At 39.5% G+C, this 25,384-nt stretch overlaps 1 protein-coding gene across 4 annotated transcripts in view; it reads right to left on the bottom strand.

Annotated features, from left to right (window-relative positions):
- Positions 1 to 25,384, bottom strand: part of scube3 (signal peptide, CUB domain and EGF like domain containing 3) — a 153,611-nt gene that overhangs the window by 57,261 nt on the left and 70,966 nt on the right. For 2 of the 4 annotated variants that reach the window (XM_008109716.3, XM_008109718.3), the window contains exons 5-6: positions 11,626 to 11,748; positions 11,339 to 11,455 (exon numbers count right to left, since the gene is read on the bottom strand). In XM_008109716.3, coding sequence (XP_008107923.1) covers positions 11,339 to 11,455; positions 11,626 to 11,748 — 240 coding nt within the window. Of the gene's footprint in view, positions 1 to 11,338; positions 11,456 to 11,625; positions 11,752 to 25,384 lie in introns of all 4 variants that reach the window. The other 2 variants (XM_008109715.3, XM_008109717.3) reach the window with 1 other exon arrangement.

Below are 25,384 nucleotides of genomic sequence, written 5' to 3'. Positions count from 1 at the left end.
AGAGTATTCAGTTTCTGTTAGCACAATCTGGTTTTCTTCCCCATTCTGAGACAAGCCACTTCTTCAATGTCTCAATGGTTGGGCCACTCTCCCTCCTCCCCACTAGTAGAGAGTAATAGTATATCCTCCCACGTCTTGACAGCTGCAGGAGTGGGAGGTTTTGGACAGGACACAAAGGTTCCAGAAAACCCAATTCAAGCAAAAAAGACATACACAATGTGAACAAGGAACTGCATGGGCAGAGAACTATACTTCAGCTCTTCGGTGTAGGTTCATTGTCACAGTGTGATAAGAAACCATTATATTGATTCTAACCTCTCTTACAACATATATTCACTGCTTTACCTAGGTCCAAGATGTTTGTGTAACAGGAAATCTTTGTGAATATACACTATTAAGAATGTCATGTCACCATCAATATTTGCTGTGTTTCATTTCCTTCTGACCTCACTGTCTACATTCCACCCCAAATACACTGCTGATATGCCTAGAATTCTGGATATTATTACAAGCATATTAGTCTCTAAAGCACCACAGGTCTCTGTTGTTTCTTTCTCAAGGAGTTCGATTGCCATCTTCAGTCTAAAAAGCTTCCAGATCAGTTTACAAAGCTCAATAACGGGACACTGCCTACTCCCAAGTTTATAATTCTAAAATAATAACCACAAAAAATGAATAGAGATGAAGGAGGTTAAGGAAAAACTCAGGTACTTGTTCTTGCTGATACCCTTCTTCTAACAATCACTTAAATGGAGATGTCATTGCTTAGTTGATCTTCTGGAGCCAAATATAAAGACTCTACTACATCGTATATTAAAGGGTTGCACAATCCTCTACATGGCTGCTCAGAAGTAAATGCCACTATGTTCAATGAGTTTTATTCCCAAATGGTTTTACATAAAAATACAAATCCATTCACATTCAGGATATAATCTTCAAGACAGTTATCATTTCTTGAGCTTTATCTGTCTAAACATAATTTGATATCTGATAACTCATCTGAAGAACTGAATGGGCACACTTTAGGTCTTGAGGTGCATGAAAATTACACATGCTCTTTCTCTCAGGGAAGATGGAAGTCTTCTCAACCCTTCTTGCAATGCATCATTGAACTTTAATCTTTCTTGAGGATCAGACAGTGGAATTGAAACTTGGGGCTTGTGATTTGGGAATGCAAAGCTATGATCCACAGTGGACAGTGCTGTGCAACTATTCAATTATTTTCTCCTGCTTCTTGATGCCCTGACGATCATTGCAAAATTGCAAAACATTGTTAAAGTACTATCACATAAAATGATTTATCGATCTGGGACAAAGAATCGTTGTTGAAGAAAGCAAGTGAATGAAAAGTGCTATGCCATTTTGCCACACTTACACACAAGACAAACAACCAGTCAATCTCAAAAAGCTTACTAAATTAAAACTTTATTTCAGGAAGGCTTTGACTGGAACAGAGGTATTATGAATTTGCTCAGTGGCAATAAAGTAAAGGTTCAACACTGGTTGACATTACCTCTAAGAAACATGTGATTAAAGAGAAGGTGAGATGGATACTGGGCATTGTAAGGTAAAATCCTACTCACTTAAAAAAGAATGGTTAAACTTAACATCAAAGACCCAACACGTTCTACTTCAGAGCTATGGGTTATTCAGGATTCACTGGACCCTTCTATGAAAAGAACTGCAATAGGCCTACAGTTCCAAATGTACACTGGAGAGGTCTGCAGCAACATTCGGAGGACACTTTCATGAAACCATCTGCCACTTCTGAGACATCTCAAGGCTGACCTGCAAATGTCTGGCACTTGCAAAAAACATAAAGAAGCAGTTTATTAGACATGCTTAAACCAAAGCTCAACAAGCTGGCAGCTCAAAAGAACCATGCAACCAGGCAGTGTGCACCAACCATGTGGAACAAATTATCCCAAAGGGGGCCAGAGAGAGTCACAGCGTCTGAGTGCTGGCTTCTGAGACTTAATGAGAACCAAACCCCAGAGTCAAGCAAGAGTGTGGAGAAAAGACAGATGTATCCTGAAATGAGACAGGGAATCAATGGGCAGTAACACATCACTCCCTGATGCTCCTGAACTCACAGCTCTTGGCATCGTCTGCTGCAAAGAGCAACCACTGATGGTAATGAGCTTCTATCTGTTTCTAAAAAATCTCATTTAAGATCAGCTTTTTCATCCTCTCAACTTGATGAGCCAGTGTATGGGTGTTTTTAACTTCTCAATTTTTTCCTCAACAAAAAAGAGAAGATATTTTTTCTAGCAGCAACAGTCCCCAGGAAGGCAAAGGTTTCCCTTTTCATTGAGATACAACACCATATCCAAATGTTCCCAGCTGTTCTGCTCATAAAATCATAGAATGACAGAGTTGGAAGGGCCATCCAGTCCAACCCCCTACCATGCTGTCTATTAGCATTCTTGCTGTGATGAAGTGAGTAATGCTTCTAGTGAAGCAATAGTGACACCTCATAGGGAGACGTCTGTTGATTGCACAGATCTCATATTTCCTACAAGACATCTGAGTTTCAGCCTAAGAAACTCAGAAAGAAATTTCAAGGTTGGGAAAATGCCCAACAATAACCTGGGTGAGGAAATAGAGCACTAGTCAGACAAATTCAGTTTGGCCAAGGCTCTATTTGGCCTAGAAATCTTTATATGCCTGTCAGAGGACATCAAGGACAACAGGGACATCACAGACAACAGGACAACAGACTCTGGGAGGACATCACAGCCCATCACAGTTCCATTCTGAAACTCAATACAGATTCCTGGGTCTAGCCATGGTGATTGCTGCCATCAGGCCCATAGCCAGGATTTTGATTTTTTTTTTGGGGGGGGGGGAGGGCTGAGTCTGAATGAGAGAGGATCTACTCTAGCAAACCTTTTGTATCGTTATCCCAATACCCCCATGCATATGGGATATATTGAGCATGGTGATCAGATCATGATATGAGTAAGGACACCACCATGCCACGTACCAGTAAGGCCTTCTCACAGACCACCCTAAGAATCTCGGGGGGGGGGGGCTGAAGCCCCTCAAGGCCCCCCCCCCCTTGCTACATGCCTGGCTGCCATTATTTATTGCTAAATCAATGCCTTGAGGAAAGCAGGCTAGCTAAGAAATGTAAGCCTAGGTTGCTATGAGTTCTCCTTAGGAGAGAATGCTTCTGGAAAATGCCATACAGCCCAGAAAACGCACAGCAACCCAGTGATTCCGGCCATGAAAGCCTTCGACAACACAATGTAAGGCTACTTTTGCTATGAGTTTCAATTTGGTGCCCAATGGATAGACATGGTAAATTCTTCATATCTCAAAAGGCTAAGAATTAAATAATCTTCCACATATACTCTGTAGTTGAGAATAATCTATAAAATTTGCTTTGCAAATAGTGCTATTCTTGCTTGTGGGAAATATAATAGAGTTTCCTTCAGAAAGCAGTAAAACAATGCCTTCTAGAGAAGTGTAGAGGGAACCTCCTAGATACCTCATTACCTGGAGCCCTATCACAACCAAGGTCCTATCTCAACATCTGCTGCACTATTAATCCTAGTAGCATACAAAATGTTGTATACCACAAAATCCATCTTTATAGCCTGGTAAATAATCTGTGTTTTAGGTCACCAATATTTTAAGGCATTACAAGGCTTCTTAAGCAACTATTTCAATGCTGTTCACTCACAGTATAAGTGGTTGGGTTTCAAATGAATCATGGAAATAAAGAAAATTTTCATATATTTGCATTAATCTACTGCTGTTGGACATGGAAAAAATAGATGGAAGGGTGTTTATCACTAGTACATAACATATGAAAATAATTTAGCCCATTTAGCAGACTTGTCCACTTTGATTAAGAGTCACTCTGGCATTTTTGCAGAAATCCTTCCTGCCACCTCTATTTTTAGTTGAAGCAGAAGGCCACCAGGACTGCAGCTGAGAACTTCTATCTTCTAACTATGACACACACTCACATATTCTGAGTGGAAGTGGCCTGAATATAATGTGGATGACTAGCACAGCTAAATGCAAGGCATAATCCCTTTAAATATACTAACCAGGCTCCAGGTAGGGTAATGACAATGCCCAGTTAGTCTCTGCTCTGGGACTGGAAGCTGTGGCTGTCCAACCTTCTAAGAATTAATTAGTCCTTGTGTAAACAAATTTCAGGGTTGCCTCTGCAGCCATGAAGTCTAGAAAGTTGCGTTTATATTTATGTTTAAAGAAGATTTAGTCATTCTCAGAATGCTGAATTCCACATAAGACACAACATTCTGCATTTATAAAGTATCACAACAAATCTATGCAGTACAGACGTATGTTCATTTAATTGCCCTTCCTTTTTTTGTGAAGACACTGCAAAGACAGTGAAAACCATCTTATTTACTAAGTATACAGATATATGTATGTGTGTGTCTCTCTGTATATATCTGTATGAGCATGTGTATGTATGTATGTATGTATGTATGTGTATATATATATGTGTGTGTGTGTGTGTGTGTGTGTGTGTCTAGAGAGAGACAGAGAGAGAGAGAGTTAGTTTGCATGTGTACATGTGTATATGTATATGTGTGTGTGTGTGTGTGTGATGTATACTTAAAAGTCTGATACTTAAAAGTTAACTGCCCTCTCTTCTCCAGCCTTTGATCCTGAGGACAAGGCAACCTTCATCAGAACTCATTCAACTCCATAAAAGGGATGTTACTCATTATCTACATTAAACAGCATTAAAAAGCAGGACAAGGGAAATGAAAAACACTGCCCATAGCTTAATGAAACTGTCATTCAAGCAAGCTGATTGCACTTCCTGCCATGGTGTGATCTGAAGGGACCTGTATTAGGCGACCTGTTTGGAGCAGCTCTTCAAACACACCGCATTCAATTTCAAAGTGCTAGGCCAAGGGAGTGGGTTTGCATTTGCCTTGCTGGAAACTTTATTCCCTGTGAAATGATGAAATATCTCAGCGGAAATGAATGATGAGAAGGGGGTGGGGATGGCTGTTTGCTAAGACCCAGTCATAAAACAAAAAAGAGCAGTTATAAATATCCAAGCAGGTATCTTGCCCTTTCGCCTAGCTATAAATCTGTCCCTTGGGTTTCCCTCACTGGGAGGATGGGATTAGATGGCTGGTAATAACGCTTGGCTGCACAATCCTGCAGTGTTTTCCAAGCAGAGCGGCTGAGTAGAGAGTACCCTGTAGTACATATGAATGGGATGCTTCAGCCTTCACTGCTCTCCTTCCTGTTCACATACCTGGCAAGGACAAATGGAGGTCAGGCTATGTCTTCTCCAAGACCGGCTTCACATTTGCAGTGTGGGCAGGATGGGTGAGAGGCATCCCAGGGGATGTATTTCCTGCCTCATCAATGGATTATTTGATGTGCTACCTCTCGTTATCGGTTCCAAAATAAGTGTGTAAACAAAACCAAGCCCCTGAAATAGTACTTGGTTATTTTCTGCCTTGAAACTGGGATTTTTAAAAGACTAGACTAGGAAGAGATTTCAATGAACAACCAAGTCTGCCCTAGGCAAGCACTCCTTATTTATTCTTTCTTGCACTGGATATCCTTTGAAGGGCATCTCTCCTGCCCTGTCTTGTGTATCATACTACCTGTCTTGTGTATCATACTACTAGCAGCAAAGTTAGAAAACAGAAATAAATCTGTCATCTGCAAAAATATCTATTTCTGGTCCTACTCAGACATAATAGAAAATCATAGATTCCCACTATCTGAAGGAGGAGCTGCAAGTCTTGGACTCATGCATGTCCCTCTCATATCAATTTCTATACACTAGTTCAGCATTATAAAATGACGCAATAAATGATACCTTCCAATTCTCCGAGTTGTACAATGTTTTTAATTTTATTTCTGAATATACTATAACACTCATACAGGATATATCTTATCCCTACCAATTGCAAAATGTAATATTTAACTCAGTAACAACTATCACTGAGTTTTGGAAAATTCTGGACACTTGTTTCAACTAAAATGCACAAAATCAATCTATTTTTAGGTTTTACATGTTAATTCATAATTCCATTCTATTCTTTCCTCCCTCCCTCTCTGTGTAAAATTCTGTTCAAAAATGCATGCATTTTATGGACATTTTATTACAAAGCACACACACATATAATTTATTATAAAATAAATATTTTACATGTATTTTGATATGATATAAAGCCACAAGTTGTATTAATAAATTTAAAGAAGTGCTAAAATAGGAAGCACAAGTGCATTCAAATCATTTCCATTAGCCTGGAGGAGACAGATCAGGTCAGTTTGCATCTGATGGGAACTGAACAAAATTCAAAGACATCTGTAGCTACAATTGAATGCGTACAGTGTTTTCCCACAAGTTTAGTCCCCCTTGTTCCAGTAAGTGTAGCCAGGCTCACAACCTTCACTTTAAATTATTGATATTGCCTAATAAATTTGAATGTGACCAGAGAAAGCCTGAGCTGCTAAAAAAACAACCAGTCAACCCAAAACACTCCTAGACATATTTCTATAGGGCAATGAGAATGAGGGCTGCATGGTCAAAAGTTTAGAATATGTTACTACTAGACTATTTAAAAAATCCTATTACTGAAAACAGTATCTGCAACCCAAAATGTTTTAATCATTCGAGTCACCACTTAAAATGTAGACTATTCAGGAAACACGAATTTCAAAATGGGAAATTTGATTGACATAAGAAATTGTTCCTTTTTGCTAGAAAAATTATCTCGATCAATCTGATATCAAATAAAGTAATCGTTTGAAAAGAGCTGAAGGGTCAAAACACACAATTGGGGATAAGCACATTCCCCACGATTAATATGTTTTCCCTTCCACAATAGGTCTTTCTGAAAAAGTTTTCAGCAGATTGCAGATTAAATCTGTGTTTCCTTTCCAATGACCAGTCGCAAAATTAATCATGCTAACTACAAGGTACATGGCTACAAGCCATCATGTACAATGACAAACAGACATGTTTCATCATGTAAAGGAGTACCTCTTCTAAATAAATGCATTGTCAAGGTTAGCCTCACCTTGTGAAAAGCAGTCAGAGGTACAGCAAAAATGCAATAGCGTCTTCTGACAAATAGAAATAGGCCCATAATATGTTTACAGAAAGCCAAGAAGATTCCATATCCAGAGTAGCAGGAGCTTCCATTTGAAGAGATCTACATTACAGCCAGCTCTCCACATTTGTGGGTTTGGCTTTTACTAATTTAATTATTCACAGATTTTGATTTAAAATGTTTTCTATAGGAATCCCTAGGTCTTCCAGTGCAATCTATGGTCCTCTTCCAGTGGATGTTAACCACAGTACTGGTGGACCTCAAAATTGCTAGAGAGGGGTTTTCTCGGGTTAAAATAATAGCCATTTTTTAAATGTGTGTTTTCACTTTCAGTGAATGTGGAGGGTTGGGTGTAGTTTCCCTTTGACCCTTTGCATAAAATAAAGATCTGGCACAATGTTACATGGCAAGAAAGGAAGAGGTGGCTCAAAGACAAGGCATACAAAAGGAGATGAAAGAATTACAATTGAGCATTCTTCTTGGGGAAAGAAAAAAGCTAATCATTATTCCAGATGGGCAAAACTAAAGATGAGGCTTGGCTCATATTCAGTATTACGCTTTTAGGCTGTGCTCTTAAGCGCAATACTTGGAAGGTCAACTCAAATAAGTGAGAATTATTTCCAAGTTTATTTGCTTAGAATCCAGGCGCCAGTGCTTCTGGACCACAGTTCTCCTCCATACATAGCATAAAAATAACAGCAAAAAGTGGATGATTTGATTGTAAAGATACTTATTGCCTCAGCTGAGGATATATTTTTAGATTACATTTATGATAATAAGAAGAATGGAAGGAACATTTGGAATGAGAGCCTTATTACATGAAATATTAAATCAAAGAGGGCTTCCACACAATAAAGCCGGGGGTCTAGATGGATTTGACAACTTCTAGTTTCCAATGAGATACTGACATATGAAAAATGGGTGTAAAATACCCAGAGAAAAACTCAGTTGATGCATTCAAGTCTGAGCTGTTTTGAATTCCATTTCCTTTTTAAAAATGAAATATATATTTAAAATAATATATGGCTTGATTATGTTCTATGTTAGAGTTTTTGAATTAATCAATTGTCAAAGTTCATAAACACCTGCCACTCTGTCTGCTTTCCCACCATAATATATTATTATTCCAAAACAGAGACCAATAAGACAGACTAGGTTTACATCCACTCTGGGCAAATGATGCCAAGCAGCTAATTGGACCAGCTTGATGTGTTCTAAAATTGACCACTAACCCATCCCGGGAAATCATAAGATAGTAAAGGCAAGCCAAGGTAGCAGCCATCCTTTTGGAGGCATCAGATTCTTTCATTTATGACATGACAATTCTGTAATTCTGCCGTTGAGAATAAGAACAACAGAATGCATATGCTTGAGGAAGAGCAAAACAGAAAATATAACCAATATTGTGCAAGGCATGTGAAGTTAGTAAATTAAAAAGAGATAAACAGACAGGAATATGGTAAATTTTCAAGGATATCTTTGCATTTATATAAACATTCATATGTTCAGTTAAACATTTATATATATTTTTAATCATGTCAGAAGCATTTTTTTCATGTCAGGAGCGACTTGAGATACTGCAAATCACTTCTGGTGTAAGAGAATTGGCCGTCTATGGAGACTTGCCCGGGGGACGTCTGGATATGTTACTGGGAGACTTCTCTAATGTCCCCGTCTCACGGATTCAAACCCGCAACCTTCAGGTTAGCAACCCAACCTTCAGGTCAGCAGTTCACAAGGGTTTAACCCACTGTGCCATCATGGATCCAAAATATTTATACTAAAATCATATGATATATTCATATAAAATATAATACATGTTAAAAGAATACCTTTACACACATACGTATATTAATGTTCAAGTACATGATTGAGAGATTACAGAAATGACTATACATGCTTGCATTGGTTCTTCTCTCACATAACATGAAGTCTGTTTCTCCCTTTGTAATTTACAGAGCAATCAGAACTGGGGTCCAAAAGGAGCAGAGCTCTGCTGTTAAATCATGTTGGTTTGTTCTGGCTGGGCTAAAAGGTGGGGGGTGTACGAGTATCTCCTCTACATTATGCCAACTCCACGCTAATGTAGCTGACAAAGGAATATAATATAGACAATCATACTTGGCCACGAGTGATAGCCTATGATGTATGATATGATACGATATAACAACAACAACACCAATGCATTTATTTGTTACCCAACAAATAAGGCTTGAGGTGATATGAAGGGATTTTGATTCCAGAAGACGCTACTGTGCACAAAGCTCCTACATTATATTACACACGTACCGCACTGATATCTTCCTAATGCAACTAGACAAGGCAAGTACTGCCAGCCCTCCACATTTAGAGGCACAGAACCCTCATGAAAGGGAGAAAATTATGATTTTTTTTTCTCTTCTTTTAATCTGAGAGAATACCTCTCTGGGTCCTTCGGTGGACTTCATAATCAACTTCCACTGAGACTGACCACAGAGTTGTGATTGAGGGACTCAAGATCCCTAAAGGTGTTCACTCGATGAATCTCTAGGTCCTTCAGCGCAACTTTATGGTTAATGTCCAGTGGATTCCTAAAAAGACCATATTAATTAAATCCACAGATCATCAAATTGGCAAAAGTTCAAACCCATGAACATGGAAGGCCAACTGTATATGCAATGAAATATGTGCTTTTGGATGGATTTCTTTGCACATGGCTATTAGAAAATCATATATTTCCCTCTCCTCACAAAGAAACTATGCCAGCTGTCTAAAACTATTCAAAAGAAAGAAAGGAAATAGTCAGAGGAATTGGGGAAGCAAATGGCATTGAAAGAGCCAAAAGAATAAGGTACTCATGGGTCATCACAGAAACTCCTAGAGACCATATCTTGGGGGGAGGAATGAGAGAGACACTTCCAATCCCTAAAGCTGTAAAATCCTGGTTCTTTTCATAGTACAGCAGCCTGTTATTTATCCTTTTTCTCCTCAACATGATCTCATCTTCTGTGCAGTACTGTAAGCTTAGTCCAGAGGGACAGGGCAAGCAAATTGGAGTCAGCAACACTGATGGGGAGAACAATTGAATACTCATGGCAAAGGAGTTACACTTCTCTGAGACAAAGCTTGGATATATTACTTTTTGAAGTATATTTCCCAGATTCCCTGAGCCATACATGCTATGCTAGCCAAAAGATTCTGGGAGTTGGAATCAAAAAAAGGAAATTAGCCAAACTCTGTTCTGGGAGCATCTTGTCCATGTTCCCTCTAAATCTAGAGCCAACCCAGACGGTTTTCTGAAGTATATATGCATCTGTATTAGAAACATTCTGCTTTGTAGATATTATCAAAAACCTATCTGGCTCTCCAAGTCTGTTTTTTTAATGCAATCATTTTTGCATGAGTGATCAGCAACTAGAAGACCTTATGAAAAAGAACTCCTTACTAAATTGAATGGAACAACTTGTTGGAAGAAACCATGGAATCTCATGCGTAATTCCTCAATCAGAAATGACCCCCAACCTTTGCATAACAAAATGTTCCAGAACTGGTATATAGATGCAACAGGTTTCCTCTAACTTACCTGATACACACCTTTGGTCATGTGAAGTTTTTTATGCTAAATAACATGTTACTGTGGGAAAATACCACTGAAAACCTCTCTTTCTATATGGCTCTTGGAAAACAACAAATAACTTCCTAAAGTTTTGTGCATTTAGTTTTCAATTCAAATGGTGAATGAAAGTAGAAATTTGCCTTTTCATTATTAGTTGCAACTGTATGGGTTTTAAAAAAAATCATATGTGTGTTTGTCTTCAAGTCACCTGTTAACTTATGGTAACCCATACATTTCATAAGGTTTTCTTAGGCAAGGAATACTTAAGAGGTAGTTTTACCAGTTCCTTCCTCTCAAATTTGGCCTACAAAACGATGGCACTTACTGGTGGTATCCCATTCAAGTACTAACCAGGACTGACTCTGTTTAATTTCCAAAATCAGAAGCACTTTTGACTTTTTAATTTTTCCTCCATCATCTCTGTACAGTGGATTTTGTAGGGCTAGAGGCAATAAGATATTTTTATATTGACTACAAGCAGCAATTGGGATTGATTACACTCAGATGACAAAATACTATTTCCCAAAATTTATAAATGCTCCTGCTACATAGAGGAAAAGTTTTTAAAATACCACTTCCTATTCCACATCAAGAAATGGCACACACCCATGTGCATACTCCCACAGATAAAAATATTTTCAACCAAGTCTTCCACTAAACGCTCACCTACCTATGCATGTCTTCCCATCAGAGTGTAGTACAAACTTCACATGGCAACCACACTTTGGCCCTTGGTCTGTATCATCACAAGTGTGCTGGCATCCTCCATTACCATAGTTGCAGGTCACTGGAAGGGACACAAAAAAGTCAAACAGTAAGTGGCAGCTACCAAATAGTATAATCATAAAGTCAGTGCCAGAGATATGGCATCCAAGCTGTTCAGGCACTGGAAATGAGAAAAAGGAGAAAACTAAAAGGTTTATGCTCTCAGAACAGGATGCCCTGATGGCTACTTACGTTTGCAATCACGTTGATTCTTTGTGAGCTCAAAGCCAGGTCGGCATTCACAGGCAATGCCACCTTTTGGGGTCTCCCGGCAGATGTGAGCACAACCATGGTTCTTGTTCATGCAGTTCATTCCTTCTAAAAGAGAAAGAAACAACATAAAAGATACCCATAAGACACTAAAATGAGGAAAGAAGGTATAGCTTAGTGGCTGATCTGAAAATCTAATACCGTACATAATCTACCCTGCATAGGGATCACACTCTCCCTGAGTGCACATGCACAACTTTGTTGGTATCCTTAGACCCATCTCTATCAATAAAGGTCCAGTTGAATTCCCTGGTCAAAAGCCTGGGGAAAGATTCAATTGGCTTACCAACAAGAGTGTTTCCTGAACAGGCACAATATTTAAGTGCTGGCAATTGCTTGGATAGATTACTGCAATTTCCTCCATATGAAACTATCCTTGAAGATAATGTGGAAGCTAAAGCTAGTGCCAAATGCAGTAGCTAGAATGCTGATTAGAGTATTTCATGAAAACTATGGTGCCATTTTAAAATAAAATCCAGAAATGTAACTCAAGGCACTTTCATGTAAATACAAGATGTTTGAGGTGTAATTTCATGTCTTAAGGAGCTTGCAACCTCTGTATCTGAAGGCTTACAACCTCTGTACCTTTCCCTACAAATACTGCTGGAAGACTGTGGTCTTTCTTTGTATGACACCAGTCATAGCAATTCAATGTGAGGATGTGGAAAAGTGCTTTCTAGTGGGGCCCTAGTTGTGGAAATCCAAATTACACTGATGCTGGCTTTTTTCTGGCAACAGATCAAAATATGACTTTTAATCAATGCTTCTGCAGTCTGTTTAGGCTGTTTAAATTATCTTTTTTCAAATTTAAATTGTTTTAAATTAATATTATCTGTATTTCATCCTGAAATCCTAATATAGAACAGGATGTAAGTATTTTAACTTTAAAAAAAGATAAAATATTCAGCAGGCAAAACTATTATATTTTGTTCAGGGCTGTCTACACTAAGGCCTACATATGTATCACTTTACTTCACTGCCACCACTCCATTTCTTCTCTACCCCCATCTGAACAGCAGAACCTCTTCAGTTATAGTCCCACAATCATCCCTATTAGCCAATCCTCTCCATTCCTCCTATCAGGAACCCAATATCCAAATATCCTTCCGCATCCACATTTCTGGCTCTGCTCTCAAATGATGCTGCTGGCAGCTAACCCAAGCCCCAAGAGCTATTTCGCTGGGAGTGGTCAAGCATCTCTCAGGCTTTCTCTGTGCTGTAAATCTGCCAGAGGCAGCATTAGCTACAGACACTTGGATGTCTGGCCCATCCAAGCTGCAAACAAAACAGGGTACTGCCATTTCTAGATGTTCTGGTCATCCGCAAACCCAATCAACAATTGGGCCACACAGTTTACAGAAAACCTACACATACAGATAGATACCTTCATAAAAACTCCAACCATCACCCAAGTCAAAAAAGGAGCACAATCAAAGCCCTGACAGACCGTGCACAAAGAATCTGCGAACCTCACCTCCTCCAAGGTGAACTCAACCACCTAAACTGGGCTCTACAGGCCAATGGATACTCCACCACAGACATCAGAAGAGCTGCAAGGGCAAGAACAAGCCATGAGAGTCAAGACAAAGATCCACCCAGAGGAAAGGTGTTCTTACCATACATCAAGGGAACTACTGACCGCATAGGGAAGCTGATGAAGAAGCACAACCTACAAACTATCTACAGACCCACGAAGAAAATCCAACAAATGCTACGGTCAGCGAAGGACAAGAGGGATCCTCTCTCTTCTGCAGGAGTCTACCGGATACCATGCAGCTGTGGACAAGTCTACATAGGGACCACCAAACGCAGCGCCCAAACAAGAGTCAAAGAACATGAAAGGCACTGCAGACTAATTCAACCAGAGAAATCAGCCATAGCAGAGCATTTGATGAACCAGCCTGGATACAGGATACTATTTGAGAACACAAAAATGCTGGACCATTCCAACAACTATCATGTCAGACTACACAGAGAAGCCATTGAAATCCACAAGCATGTGGACAACTTTAACAGAAAGGAAGAAACCATGAAAATGAACAAAATCTGGCTACCAGTATTACAAAACTCCAAAATCAAAACAGTAGATGGGAACCAACACAATGAAGGCTTGACTGAACAAAGGATGCCCCCAGGCAAGGGACAAAACATCTCCAATGCTAATTAGGGTGATTAACTGAAACATTAATGCTGGCTCCCAGTGACAAAGGACTCTTGCCACACCTTGGACACAGATATATATTCTTTCCTTTCCTTACTTAGTTTATCCATACCTCACAACCTCTGAGGATGCCTGCCATAGATGTGGGCGAAACGTCAGGAGAGAATGCTTCTGGAACATGGCCACACAGCCCGAAAGACATACAACAACCCTGTGATCCCGGCCATGAAAGCCTTCGACAACACATAAAACAGGGTACTGCTGACTCACGCTCCTGGATTGCCTGTGCTTTCCTCTAGCACAAAGGAGACTGCATCCCTAGCCATCGTTCCACGTTGGCCACCCACCATACACAACTAAAGCCAAGAGTGCCAGACCTCCTGCATCATGACCTAGGAGGGCTGAAGCACGTTAGGAGCCAAGGGATTTGCTTTGTCATTCTTGTTACACAAGTCAGATGTTAAGGATTGAATGGGTGAAACAACTTTAGTGAGTAACTCAAGCTTACCATCGAATGTTGAACCCAAGCTTAAGTATCTCAGGCTACAGAGTTAGGCACAGTTATTTGGGAGTGAAGCTCATCAAACACACTTTCCAAAGTAGTGACTATGTTTGTCTGTAGTGCAAAACAACATAAAGTCTCATGGATCCTAAAGATTAACCACTATCTTGTAACATAAGATTTTGTACATCCCAAATAAGAGAGTGGAAAGTTGATACCTATGTCACAAACACAAGAAAGTCGAGCTCCCTAACAACTCATAAATGTGGACATATTGAACTCCAATGAGAGTGTCTCATTAAGATCTACTATTCCTGAATTGGATGGTAGAAAAGGAGGATGTTTGTATGTTTGCATGCATAAATATACCTGTACATGTAGATCTGTACATGAGATGAAAAGTCACAAGATAAAAAACTGACCTGACAGCTAAAAATAATATCTAGTACACTATAACATAACATAATATAACAACAACAACAACTTTATTTTTGTATCCCACCACCATCTCCCCAAAGGGACTCAAGGGTGGCTTACATGGGGAAAAGCCCGATCAAACAGAGAATAAAACATAGTGCAGTAAAATTTATAAAACAGCATCATAAAACAGCATAACAACAACATAAAATAACAACATCAATCAACCCATAGACTGACATAGCAATCAAATACTAAACTCGGGCGATCAGGGGCTTGTTCAATAAAGCTGTAGTTATAAAGACAGGGCAGGTGGGAAAAATGCAAGAGCCAGATGATAGTTAGGGTTAGAAGGGCACTGTCCATTAGAACACTATATCTATAGGGTAGAGAATAGTGATAAAGTGCAGGGGCCAAATATTGGATTGTGGCTGGAAGGAGGCAAAATTAATTAATGAACTGTTTAATCAAAGTTAATCAAAGTCATCGTGTTTCCCCAAAAATAAGAAATCCCCTGAAATAAGTGCTACTAGAGGTTTGGGGGAATTGCCAAATATAAGACATCCCCTGAAAGTAAAATCTAGGGAGGAGGGAGCTGCCGCCACTGCTGCGAAGGAAGGCACGTGCAGAGCGAAGAAGGAGGGAAAGGCGAGTGCTTTTTCCTCCTTGTCCTTTGCCTTCCTTGGTGGCAGCGGCTTCCTCTTCCTCCTCTGCCGAGGAAGGCGAAGGACAAGGAGGGAAAGGCGAGCAGCAATGGCTCCTTCTTGCTCCTCCACCCAGGAAGGGAAGGACAAGGAAGGAAAGGTGAGCACTTTTCCCTCCTTCTCCTTCACGCAACACACTCCTTCCTCAGTGGAGGAGGAGGGAGCAAAATAAGACATCCCCTGAAAATAAGACCTAGCGTGTCTTTGGGGGAAGAAAATAGATAAGACACTGTCTTATTTTCACGAAAACATGGTATATCCCTTTAGTGGGCAAATGTCATCACTATACACTTATAAATGGTGATTGTGCTGCTTTCTCTGAAACAGCACAAAGGCTAGTGATAGAAATGGTAGGATTACTAAAATTACACAACTCAGGCAGTAACTGGTTTGCCAATATTTGCTGCTAACTGGGCCAAGAGTCTTTCCTGTATCTTATAAATCGCATATTAGTGGCATACCCATTCCTCATATAGTACACCAACATTTCCTAACTTGATACGTTCCAGAAGTAGACTGCAAAGCACATTATTCCCAAAAGAAGGATGCACTGTATCTCTCTCTCTTTAACCTCCTTTTCTATCCATTCTTTTTCAATCCCACTACCATTTCCCCATCTTTCACCACCAAATACATTCATTCATCTGAGGTGAAGCATGTCAATGTAATGTTTCCCTATACTCATAACCTACAGCAGAAGACACAGCAGCTGAACAAACTGCCTTACTTTTTTATTCCACACAATGACATGGCCCAAAAGGTTATTTTTTTTTTTTTAAAAAACACTGATATTTCAGAGCCCACACTGATTGCTAAGGATGTCAGTAGCAACCTTGTTCCCTTTCATTCCAAATCTGACTATTATTTTTGGCAGACTAGTACCTCTCCTAGCAGGAGAAGGCACAGTTCTGTGTTTCCATTCCCTCCACCAACAAAGAACGGTTAACAAAAGAAGCCCCTTTAACAGGATCGATCACTCGTTAGCTACTCTCCTGTAGCACCACATGCATAGCTGGGATATAGAAGCTGAATGTTTACACCAACAATAAGCAACTATGTGGAGACAAGGACCACATTTCAGGTTAGCTATATGCTCAAGAGATGCCTTTTCTGTTTTTTGTTTTTGAATATTATTTACTCACAAAAGATTAAATTACATAATATGAAATACACTCATTAACATTCATTATTAATTAACTATTGAATTGTAAACTATTAATTTTAAATTTACATTTTATTGCTATGCATTATGTTAACATGTTTTAATCTCTATGTCTTTTGTTGTTGTTTATTCATTCAGTCACTTCCGACTCTTCATGACCTCATGGACCACCCCAAGCCAGAGCTACCTGTCGGCTGTCACCACCTCCAGCTCCTTCAAGCTCAAGCCAGTGGTGGCATCTGAGGAAGAATGAGCAACACATTACCTTGCTTGTATGTTTAATGAAGGCCTAGGTTCCAAGTCACAGTCTCAGGAGCTTCTTTATCAGAGGTTTTGTGAACTGAAATATGCATGAATGTGTAAGGTGGGCTGGATCTGTGCTGTAGCACCATCCAATAACTATTATATAGCTAGAGAAAAGCGCTATGCAAAGGGATACCACCGTGTGCAAGATTTGGAGTAGACAAGATACTCATAGCTCCAGGGTACACTAAATCACTAACAGGATTCCACGGATATGATAGCTGCTTCTTTGCCCCATCTTGTTTGTTCTTCCCAATATTTTTTCCTTCTCTCATGTTCCTAAACTATATTACTTTACGGTTTGTTGTTACAGTATTGTGACAGTCGACAATCTCCTGAATGTCTCCTTTCTCCCTCCTGGACTACTATCAAATGGAAAGCTGATGATACCATAGCTTAGCTTATTGTGGAAGACAAGGAAATATCACCTTCAGTCCCAGCTATTAAAGCTGGTAATGAACAGAACACTGAGCATATTTCACATATTTGACAAAATATACAGGCAGACAAAAGCAAACACATACAGCTATTATAATCGCACACATTTTGTTTCCAGTAAGAGAGTTAATTGAGCCCCCGGCGGTGCAGTGAATTAAACCACTAATCTGCTGAACTTGCTGACTGAAAGGTCGGTCGGCAGTTCGAATTCTGGGAGTGGGGTGAATTCCCGCTGTTAGCACCAGCTTCTGCCAACCTAGCAGTTCAAAAACATGCAAATGTGAGTTGATCAATAGGCACCCCTCCGGCGGGAAGGCAACAGTGCTCCATGCAGTCATGCCAGCCACATGACCTTGGAGGTGTCTACGGACAATGCTGGCTCTTTGGCTTAGAAACAGAGATGAGCACCAACCTCTAGAGTTGGACATGACTAGACTTAATGTCAAGGGAAAACCTTTATCACAAGTATCCAGAGAGCAGCTGCTGATTTGCCTCCTCTGGGAAAGACCACATTGGAACCCCTATTTTTTTTCATGCCGCTTCACAGTGTAGAGGGAATTAGAAGCCTGCCAGAGTGTAGTCTCAAGCTCACATTATGTGTCAGCATAATGTCAAAACATATCTGAAAGTCTATCAGATTTCAGAGCACATCTTGGATCAGTTACAAAAAGCACTGAAGGGTCCTGTTGGAATTGCATATGGGTGAGGTAGGGCCCCCAAAGTCCACCTTTTGGAGAATAAAACACACTTAGCAGACATGAAGAGATGTTCATCGACTAAGATCTGTTTCACACGAAATCTATGCATTATGATCAAATTTCCTCAATTCAGCTGCGGAGCTTTGTATTTCAGGTTTTGGACGCATTGTAAGAAAAGAAGAAAAACGCAGTTTTCAATAATGTCCTTTATTTGTTTGGCTTACTTTTGTACACCCTGTGGATTTACTTTTATAAGTAGTAGTATTTTGCCCTTTTCTTAAGTTGCCTCAGAACTTACATCCCAGAAAAGAAGATCACTCAGTGACGGCATGTTGGTCACTGCCAAAACAGAACTGCTTTTAGTGATTCATGTTAACTGTTTTGTTATCCTACATTTTCTCTATCAGGTCTCATACAACACAGTGCTCAAAAAGTAAAAAGGGTCCTGTCCCATCTGGGAAACTGTGAGGTCTAATCTCTGAAGACAGAGCAATGAATAAATTTACTATAAATATAATTTTATGTATAATATAAATTTACTAACATGACAGGCTGAGAGGATGACGAAATGGAAGAAGCTTCTTCCCAAATGAGTTTATAGATTAAAGATTCCATTGTTGAATTCCAGAGAACTTGTTTCAAAAACCACATTCATACAATGTATAAGCAATGACTGCAAGCTATTGTCTACCTCCATCATCGCAAAGCTGAGCAGTAAATACAACTTCCTGCTAAATAGGAATTGTCTAAACTTTAGGCAGACTCTTGGAAAAACTGCTTAAATAAGGGTATATCTGGATCCAGAAAGGGACAGTGATGAGGAGGTAGAAATTTCTATGTGTGTATATGCCTTCAAGCAACCCCATGAATTTCACATTTCTTAGCCAAGGAATAGTCAAATGCGTTTTTGCCAGTTTCCTCTTCTTAAACATAGCCAACAGTACCTGGTGTTCATTGGCTATCCCCATCCAAAAACTCAACAGGCCTACTCTGCATAGTTTTCAGGATCAGAAATGCCTTTAGGGAATTTGTATCAATTAGCTAATAATTCGAAACAGATAAATCTTACGATGGCTGTGCATAAATACATAAGGAATACATGAGACTGGTAAATGTGGGTGACAAATTAAGTATTTATAAAGTAAAAAAAAAAATAGGACAATATCAAAAGGCTAAAAAATGTGGCTGGACATCATAGTTAACAATTATACATACTTAGTTACCACTAATCCACTTCCTCTCTTCTTGCTTCATTTAGCACTTCCCCACACACCTACCAGGTAGGGTTACATTTAGGCACTTTTTTATCAGGTCCAAGAAGCAAACGGGAGTATGTTTCTGTAATATGACAAGGGAAAGAATTTTTGTTTTGGAAGGCATTCTGTGACCTTGAAAGCAGTGTGACATTCAGAGGAATGAAAGATTAAATTGTATCCTTCATTGCATCTGCTAAACAAATGTCTTGCAAGCACCATTCAATGACACAGGAACCCTGTGACAACAACAAGGTTACAACCCTACATAAGGAGAGCTGGTTTCCTGCCGATCACTGTTGTAGATCTTGTGATGCAGATCTTGCATAGCACTTGGAATATCCTCAATATTTTAACTGCTGGAATGCTGCTGAGTTGCCTGCAGAGATACAAGAGGAATACAGAGTGATATATAACATGTTCCATAAGATCCCCCTTAACCATAGAATCCATATCTGCAGTTTCATATCCCCAGCAGATATGAGGACTTACTGAAGTTGCTATAACCACCAAGGCATGGGATGGGATGCATGTAAAATTAGTAAGCGATCAGGCTTGTCAAACCCTGGCACTCTGCCCATTTGTTATGCCTCAGCCAGATCCCCAGCACTCAAAGGGATGGTGTACCTACCTGGGAGCAACATGTTGAGGGAGTCAACACAGTTGTTGTGATCCTGTTTAGTACAAGAAATTGTACTAGAACGCTTGTCTTCATCAATTGTCACTTGGTTCCCAAGTACTCTGTCTCTGATCCTGCAAAGGGGAAAAGTTTGATCAGCATCAGCAATAACTGGAACCGAATGTTCACCCATAAGCTGTCTGTACTCCCCACTACTTTCCCACTACTTACTTGGGTTTGAGGTCAAAAAGAATCCCAGTGGGAGAAAAAAAATCAATATCCTTTTCAGGAAATGTCATGGGTTCTATGGGAGGAGAGGGGCCTCAAAACCCATGTTTTTCACTGATACAGTAAAACAGAAAACTGACATTGCTTGCAACAAATACGGTTCATCAAATCTAGTTTATAATACTAGATATTTTCCCTCTATTAATCATTCTGGGGCAGGATATTGTTTCTATGAGATCATAGTATGTTTGCCACCAGACAGGCTGGGATTTTAAAAAGCTGTTTCTGAACTAAGTTCATTGATGTCCAGCCATTACATTTCTCAGAAACTCCTGGTCCACATCTATGGAAATCATGATCCTCGGCGAGGCTAGACCACAAGAAGTAACATCAAGAAGGAAAGGAAAATTGGTGTGGAAAACCCCAATGCTAATGGCGTTTATTCAAAGAAGAACTATTAAGCAGTGCACAGTTTCTCTATATTACAGGATGATACGTTGTGAATATGTTGCTTAGGTGCGCTGCATACCTTGGGGTGCTTGGGAATTATGGAAGATGTTCAAAACTCATATTTTGTGGTACAGCCTTCCCCTCCCAGAACACTTTCTCGCCTTACCTATGTTGGGTATCTTGTCCTTCCAGCTACAGACTCAGGAGAAAAGTGAGTGCTTCTTGGTGGGTGCTTATCTCTGAAGTCCCAATGCAGAGAACCTGTAAAGGATCTTGAAAATAACAATCATCTGCTCTTCTCACTCTGTCATGAGTCACGGTAGTTTGTTAAGTATGCAATGTGCTTTCCTCAAAGTTCTACTTATATAAAGTACTCATGTTTCTGTTGACATGGGTGCAGATTGGCACACATCTTTGTATGGAAGCTGTGTTCTCCTGGTGTTATGTCTCTCTTGTTGACAACAGCAATAATGAGGAATCCCCAGCTCAGAAGTAGCCTACCAGACCTCTGCATTTGTCAGCAAAGGTTTCATACTGAGGCTCTTCTACAGGACTGACTGAAATTATAGCTTCTGTTGTAGCTATGGAGCAGGTACAGTCACTGCATCTGGCACTATGTAATATTTAGAAACATTTATTTTGAGAATTTGATCATTCCTAGAATACTCCTGCCTATACAGGCCTGAGGATTCTGCGAACAATAGTATGAAACACAATTTTCCACGCCTTGCTGAAATGTGCTTGATTGCAAAATAAACTACCGCAAGTTCTGTATTTGGTACTTTTTGCCAAAGGAAAAAAAAACTGCCCAAGGGGAATGGGTAGAAATTGGGCATGAATGCCATCTAGCCTAGCTCCTTAACCACCCCTGACTGAGACTACAGCCAGCTTCTGTTTCTCATCCCCTGTTTCTCTCTTTGATTCCTCAGTTTCAGGGAAGAGGCAAGTTGAACAAAATCAGGCTTGCCTGCATAAAGTGACTGAATCTATCATATCCTCAGAAAGTTACAGTTTGCCATGTGCCTTGATTTATGGATCTGCCATGCCTACAGGCTTTCAGTCCAAAACACATGAGACAAAAGCAGAAAAAATGCAATGTGAGGGAGAGGGAGAAACGTTGCCCTCATTGAGCCTGAGACTAAAAGAGGATAAAAAGAGACTGAGAAAAAAACAAATATTCAGTAATTAAACAATAATGAAAAGCAAGTTAAGAAACCTATAGACCCCCTCCCAAAAGAAACATGAGAAAATAATATACTTAAAAAAATTAAAGCAGGACAAAGTAGAATACTTGAATATCAAAAAAGAAGGAATGTTATGCACATGAGGCCACAAGAAAGATGCAGGAAATAACGTAAGGGTGTGTAAAATTTCAGTAAGAGGATTACTAATTGATAAATGGCAGGACGTGGAAGGAGAACAGAGAAAGAGACCAGAATAGATGAGAAAAGATCATGAAGAGAACTAAAGGTTATGAGAAGTTTAAACTTAATATGGACCAGCAAAGGAAGCCATTTAAAGAAGGCAAGGGGATAGTATTACTTAAATCCAAAGAAAGAAAAATTGAGGGAAGACTTTTGCTGAGAGACAGGGAGACCAGCAAGCCAGACATTGATCATCAACAGTTGTCAGCAAGGCATGAATCTAAAATCCGAATAAGGATTATAGCAGAATCTGTCTATAGGAAAGGGCAAACAACAGAACTGCTACAAAGAAAAACATTGGAAAATTTAGCAAGAACGGCATTGTGAGTGACTTATTCAAGATCATGCCTAAGGTCCTAATGTGGAGACAAAGTCAATTCTGGGATAAGAAAGAGAAGAGAGAAGTGAAAGTGCAGAGGAGGTAAAAACAACTATCTTCTGCAGATTGGGTTTGAGATAATGAACTGGTAAGTACAAAGAAATAGCTGTGAGACCAATGAAAATATTAAGAAAAAAAGAACGGAGGAAAACTTGAAGAAACCTGAAAAGCAGAGCTTAAGATACCATCAATGGCTCTTCGGGCCAAAAGAAAGAAGAAACAAAGACGGAGTCAACAAACTGAGCCCTAAGAGATTCGAGAAGAAAAGAAAAACTGAGAAAAATGGAAATTTATTTACTTATTTCATTTATATACTGCTTTTTTCACCAAGGGAGACTCAATGGCAGAAATGTTTCATGAGATTGGGTTTTTCGGAAACTACAGTTGGTACGGAAACTACAGTTGGTACAAAGATTAGTGGCCAGGTTAATAATGGGAGCAAGCTATAGGGAGCGGTCCACTCCCCTACTTAAGCCGCTCCACTGGCTACCAATAAGTTTCTGGGCCAAAATTCAAGGTGCAGGTTATCACCTATAAAGCCTTAAATGGTTCAGGACCTGCCTATCTCCGCGATCGCCTCCTCCCCTATGAACCTACACGGGCCTTAAGATCATCTGATGAGGCTCTTCTCTCGCTCCTGTCCCTGTCTCAGGGGCGGCTGGTGGGGACGAGGGAGAGAGCCTTCTCGGTGGTGGCCCCCCAGCTTTGGAACTCTCTCCCCAGGGGGATCAGGTTAGCTCTGTCTTTCGCCGTCAACTGAAGACATGGATGTTCCGGAGCGCGTTTGAATAAATAGGCCATCTGACTTGGTATCTACTTTATGTTTACAACCTTAATTGCACTTTATCTTAATGGCCGGGCTGTGGCACAGGCTGTTGAGCAACCAGCTGCAACAAATCACTCTGACCAAGAGGTCATGAGTTCGAGGCCAGCTCAGAGCCCCGTGTTTGTCTTGTCTTTGTTCTATGTTAAGGCACTGAATGTTTGCCTTATATGTGTAATGTGAGCCGCCCTGAGTCCCCTTCGGGGTGAGAAGGGTGGAATATAAATACTGTAAATAAATAAATAAATAAATTATCTTGCTCCTCACTCTACATGCTATAGCATTTTAAGTGAAATTGTTCCCTTATTCCTTCTTTACTCATTTTGATTCTATTCTTGGACCTGGTGGAATGATGTATTAGTCACTCTCTGCTGTGCAAAACAATTTGATGTTCCGGTTTTTAAAGTAACTATTATGTTGTTTTTATCTTGTATTGCATTGTTTTTAAATCTCATTTTAGTGGATCGTGTGTATTGTATATTATGTTGTTGTCATATTCTCATTGTAAGCCATCCCCAGTCCCCGCGGGGAGATGGTGGCGGGGTATAAATATTTTTTTAAATTTTTATTATTTTTGTTTTTTTGTGTCAGGAGCGACTTGAGAAACTGCAAGGCATTTCTGGTGTGAGAGAACTGGCTGTCTGCAAGGACATTGGCCAGGGGACACCCGGATGTTTGATTTTTTACCATTCTTGTGGGAGGCTTCTCTCATGTCCCTGCATGGGGAGCTGGAGCTGACAGAGGGAGCTCACCCGCTCTCCCTCGAACTACCAAGCCGTTGATCAGCAGTCCTGCTGGCACAAGGGTTTAACTTAATCTAATAAAAGAATAACAGCATCAAAATCCAATGCAAAGAACTAAGAAGAAGTTATTAATTGTATACAAAGCTCAATAATTATAAAGGAGAAAAGACCAGAAAACTGTCCAAGTGAGCATTAGACTTCACATATGAACACTTAATATAATATAGATGTTAGAAGTCAGCCCGTTGCAACAAATGGACAAGTAACTCAGATTGTTCAGAGACTAAAAATGAGTAAAGTCGGGAGAATAAGTAAGGTGGAGCCATGTTGAACTTTACATAAAATACTGATTTATGTAGGAGCAGAACATATTTTTTTGGATCCTGAAGCCAAAAACTTCACTATCCAAATGAATGTCTAAGGGTAGAGCCTCAAGTTCTACAGGGGAAGAAAGGATGGGAAATTTGGAGCTCCCAAAACAATTTTGTTTTGGTAGAGTGTTTTTCAATTGGATGTGAAACAGATAAACAAATGTCTATAAAAACTATAAATGGTGTTAATCTACAGCAGCTCGGGACTGGTCAGCCCACAACTGTGCCAATGATACAGACACTGCTGTTTGCCACCTATAGACCATGTTTGAGTTTACAGTACCTTGATTGAAATGACACCAGTCAGAGAGAGTTATAAATAGTCTTTGTGCAAACAGAGTTGAAAATACTCTCTGAAATAACTGTTTTAACTAGGAATGTTTAATGAAATATACTGCAAATACTCAAACATCACCTAATATATAAATGATCTGCGTGAGAAGTGCAAATTTCTTCAACAAATGAAATATAAATGTACATATTAAATATATTGTGTAGGTTGATGTCCTTCACCTCTAAAACATACCACAACTACTATGTTCATGTATTACAAGTACCATGTGACTTATAAGTATGGTAAGTATAAGACTAATGCAATTTCTATGAAAAACAATGTTTCTAGCCTAAAAATGTCTATATGATATGATGAAGCACTACACGGAGTGTATAATTCCATAAGCTAATTATTTGTGGTGTGACTGGAATCTGGGGATTCTTATGGGGTTTAAATGCATTTTTATATCTTGATGTTTAATGGTTTTAATGACAGAACTGGTTTAATTGTTTTAAATTTTTTATATTTATATTTTAGTGCATTTCCATTGTTTAATATTTATTATTAGCCACCTAGAGTTCCTATGTCAGGAAAAAGGTGAGATAAAAATAAAATAAATAATAATAAATAAATAATACTTAATAAATATACAAAATAATTCAAAAGCCACAAGTTATCCTATTACATAAATTCACTGAAAGTGCAAAATATATTCTCAAGAGGAATGCTGAT

This window comes from Anolis carolinensis, chromosome 4 (assembly GCF_035594765.1).
Source record: "Anolis carolinensis isolate JA03-04 chromosome 4, rAnoCar3.1.pri, whole genome shotgun sequence".
NCBI lineage: Eukaryota > Metazoa > Chordata > Lepidosauria > Squamata > Dactyloidae > Anolis > Anolis carolinensis.
Note: the sequence above shows the minus strand (reverse complement) of the source record. Positions and strands in the feature narration are given on the sequence as shown.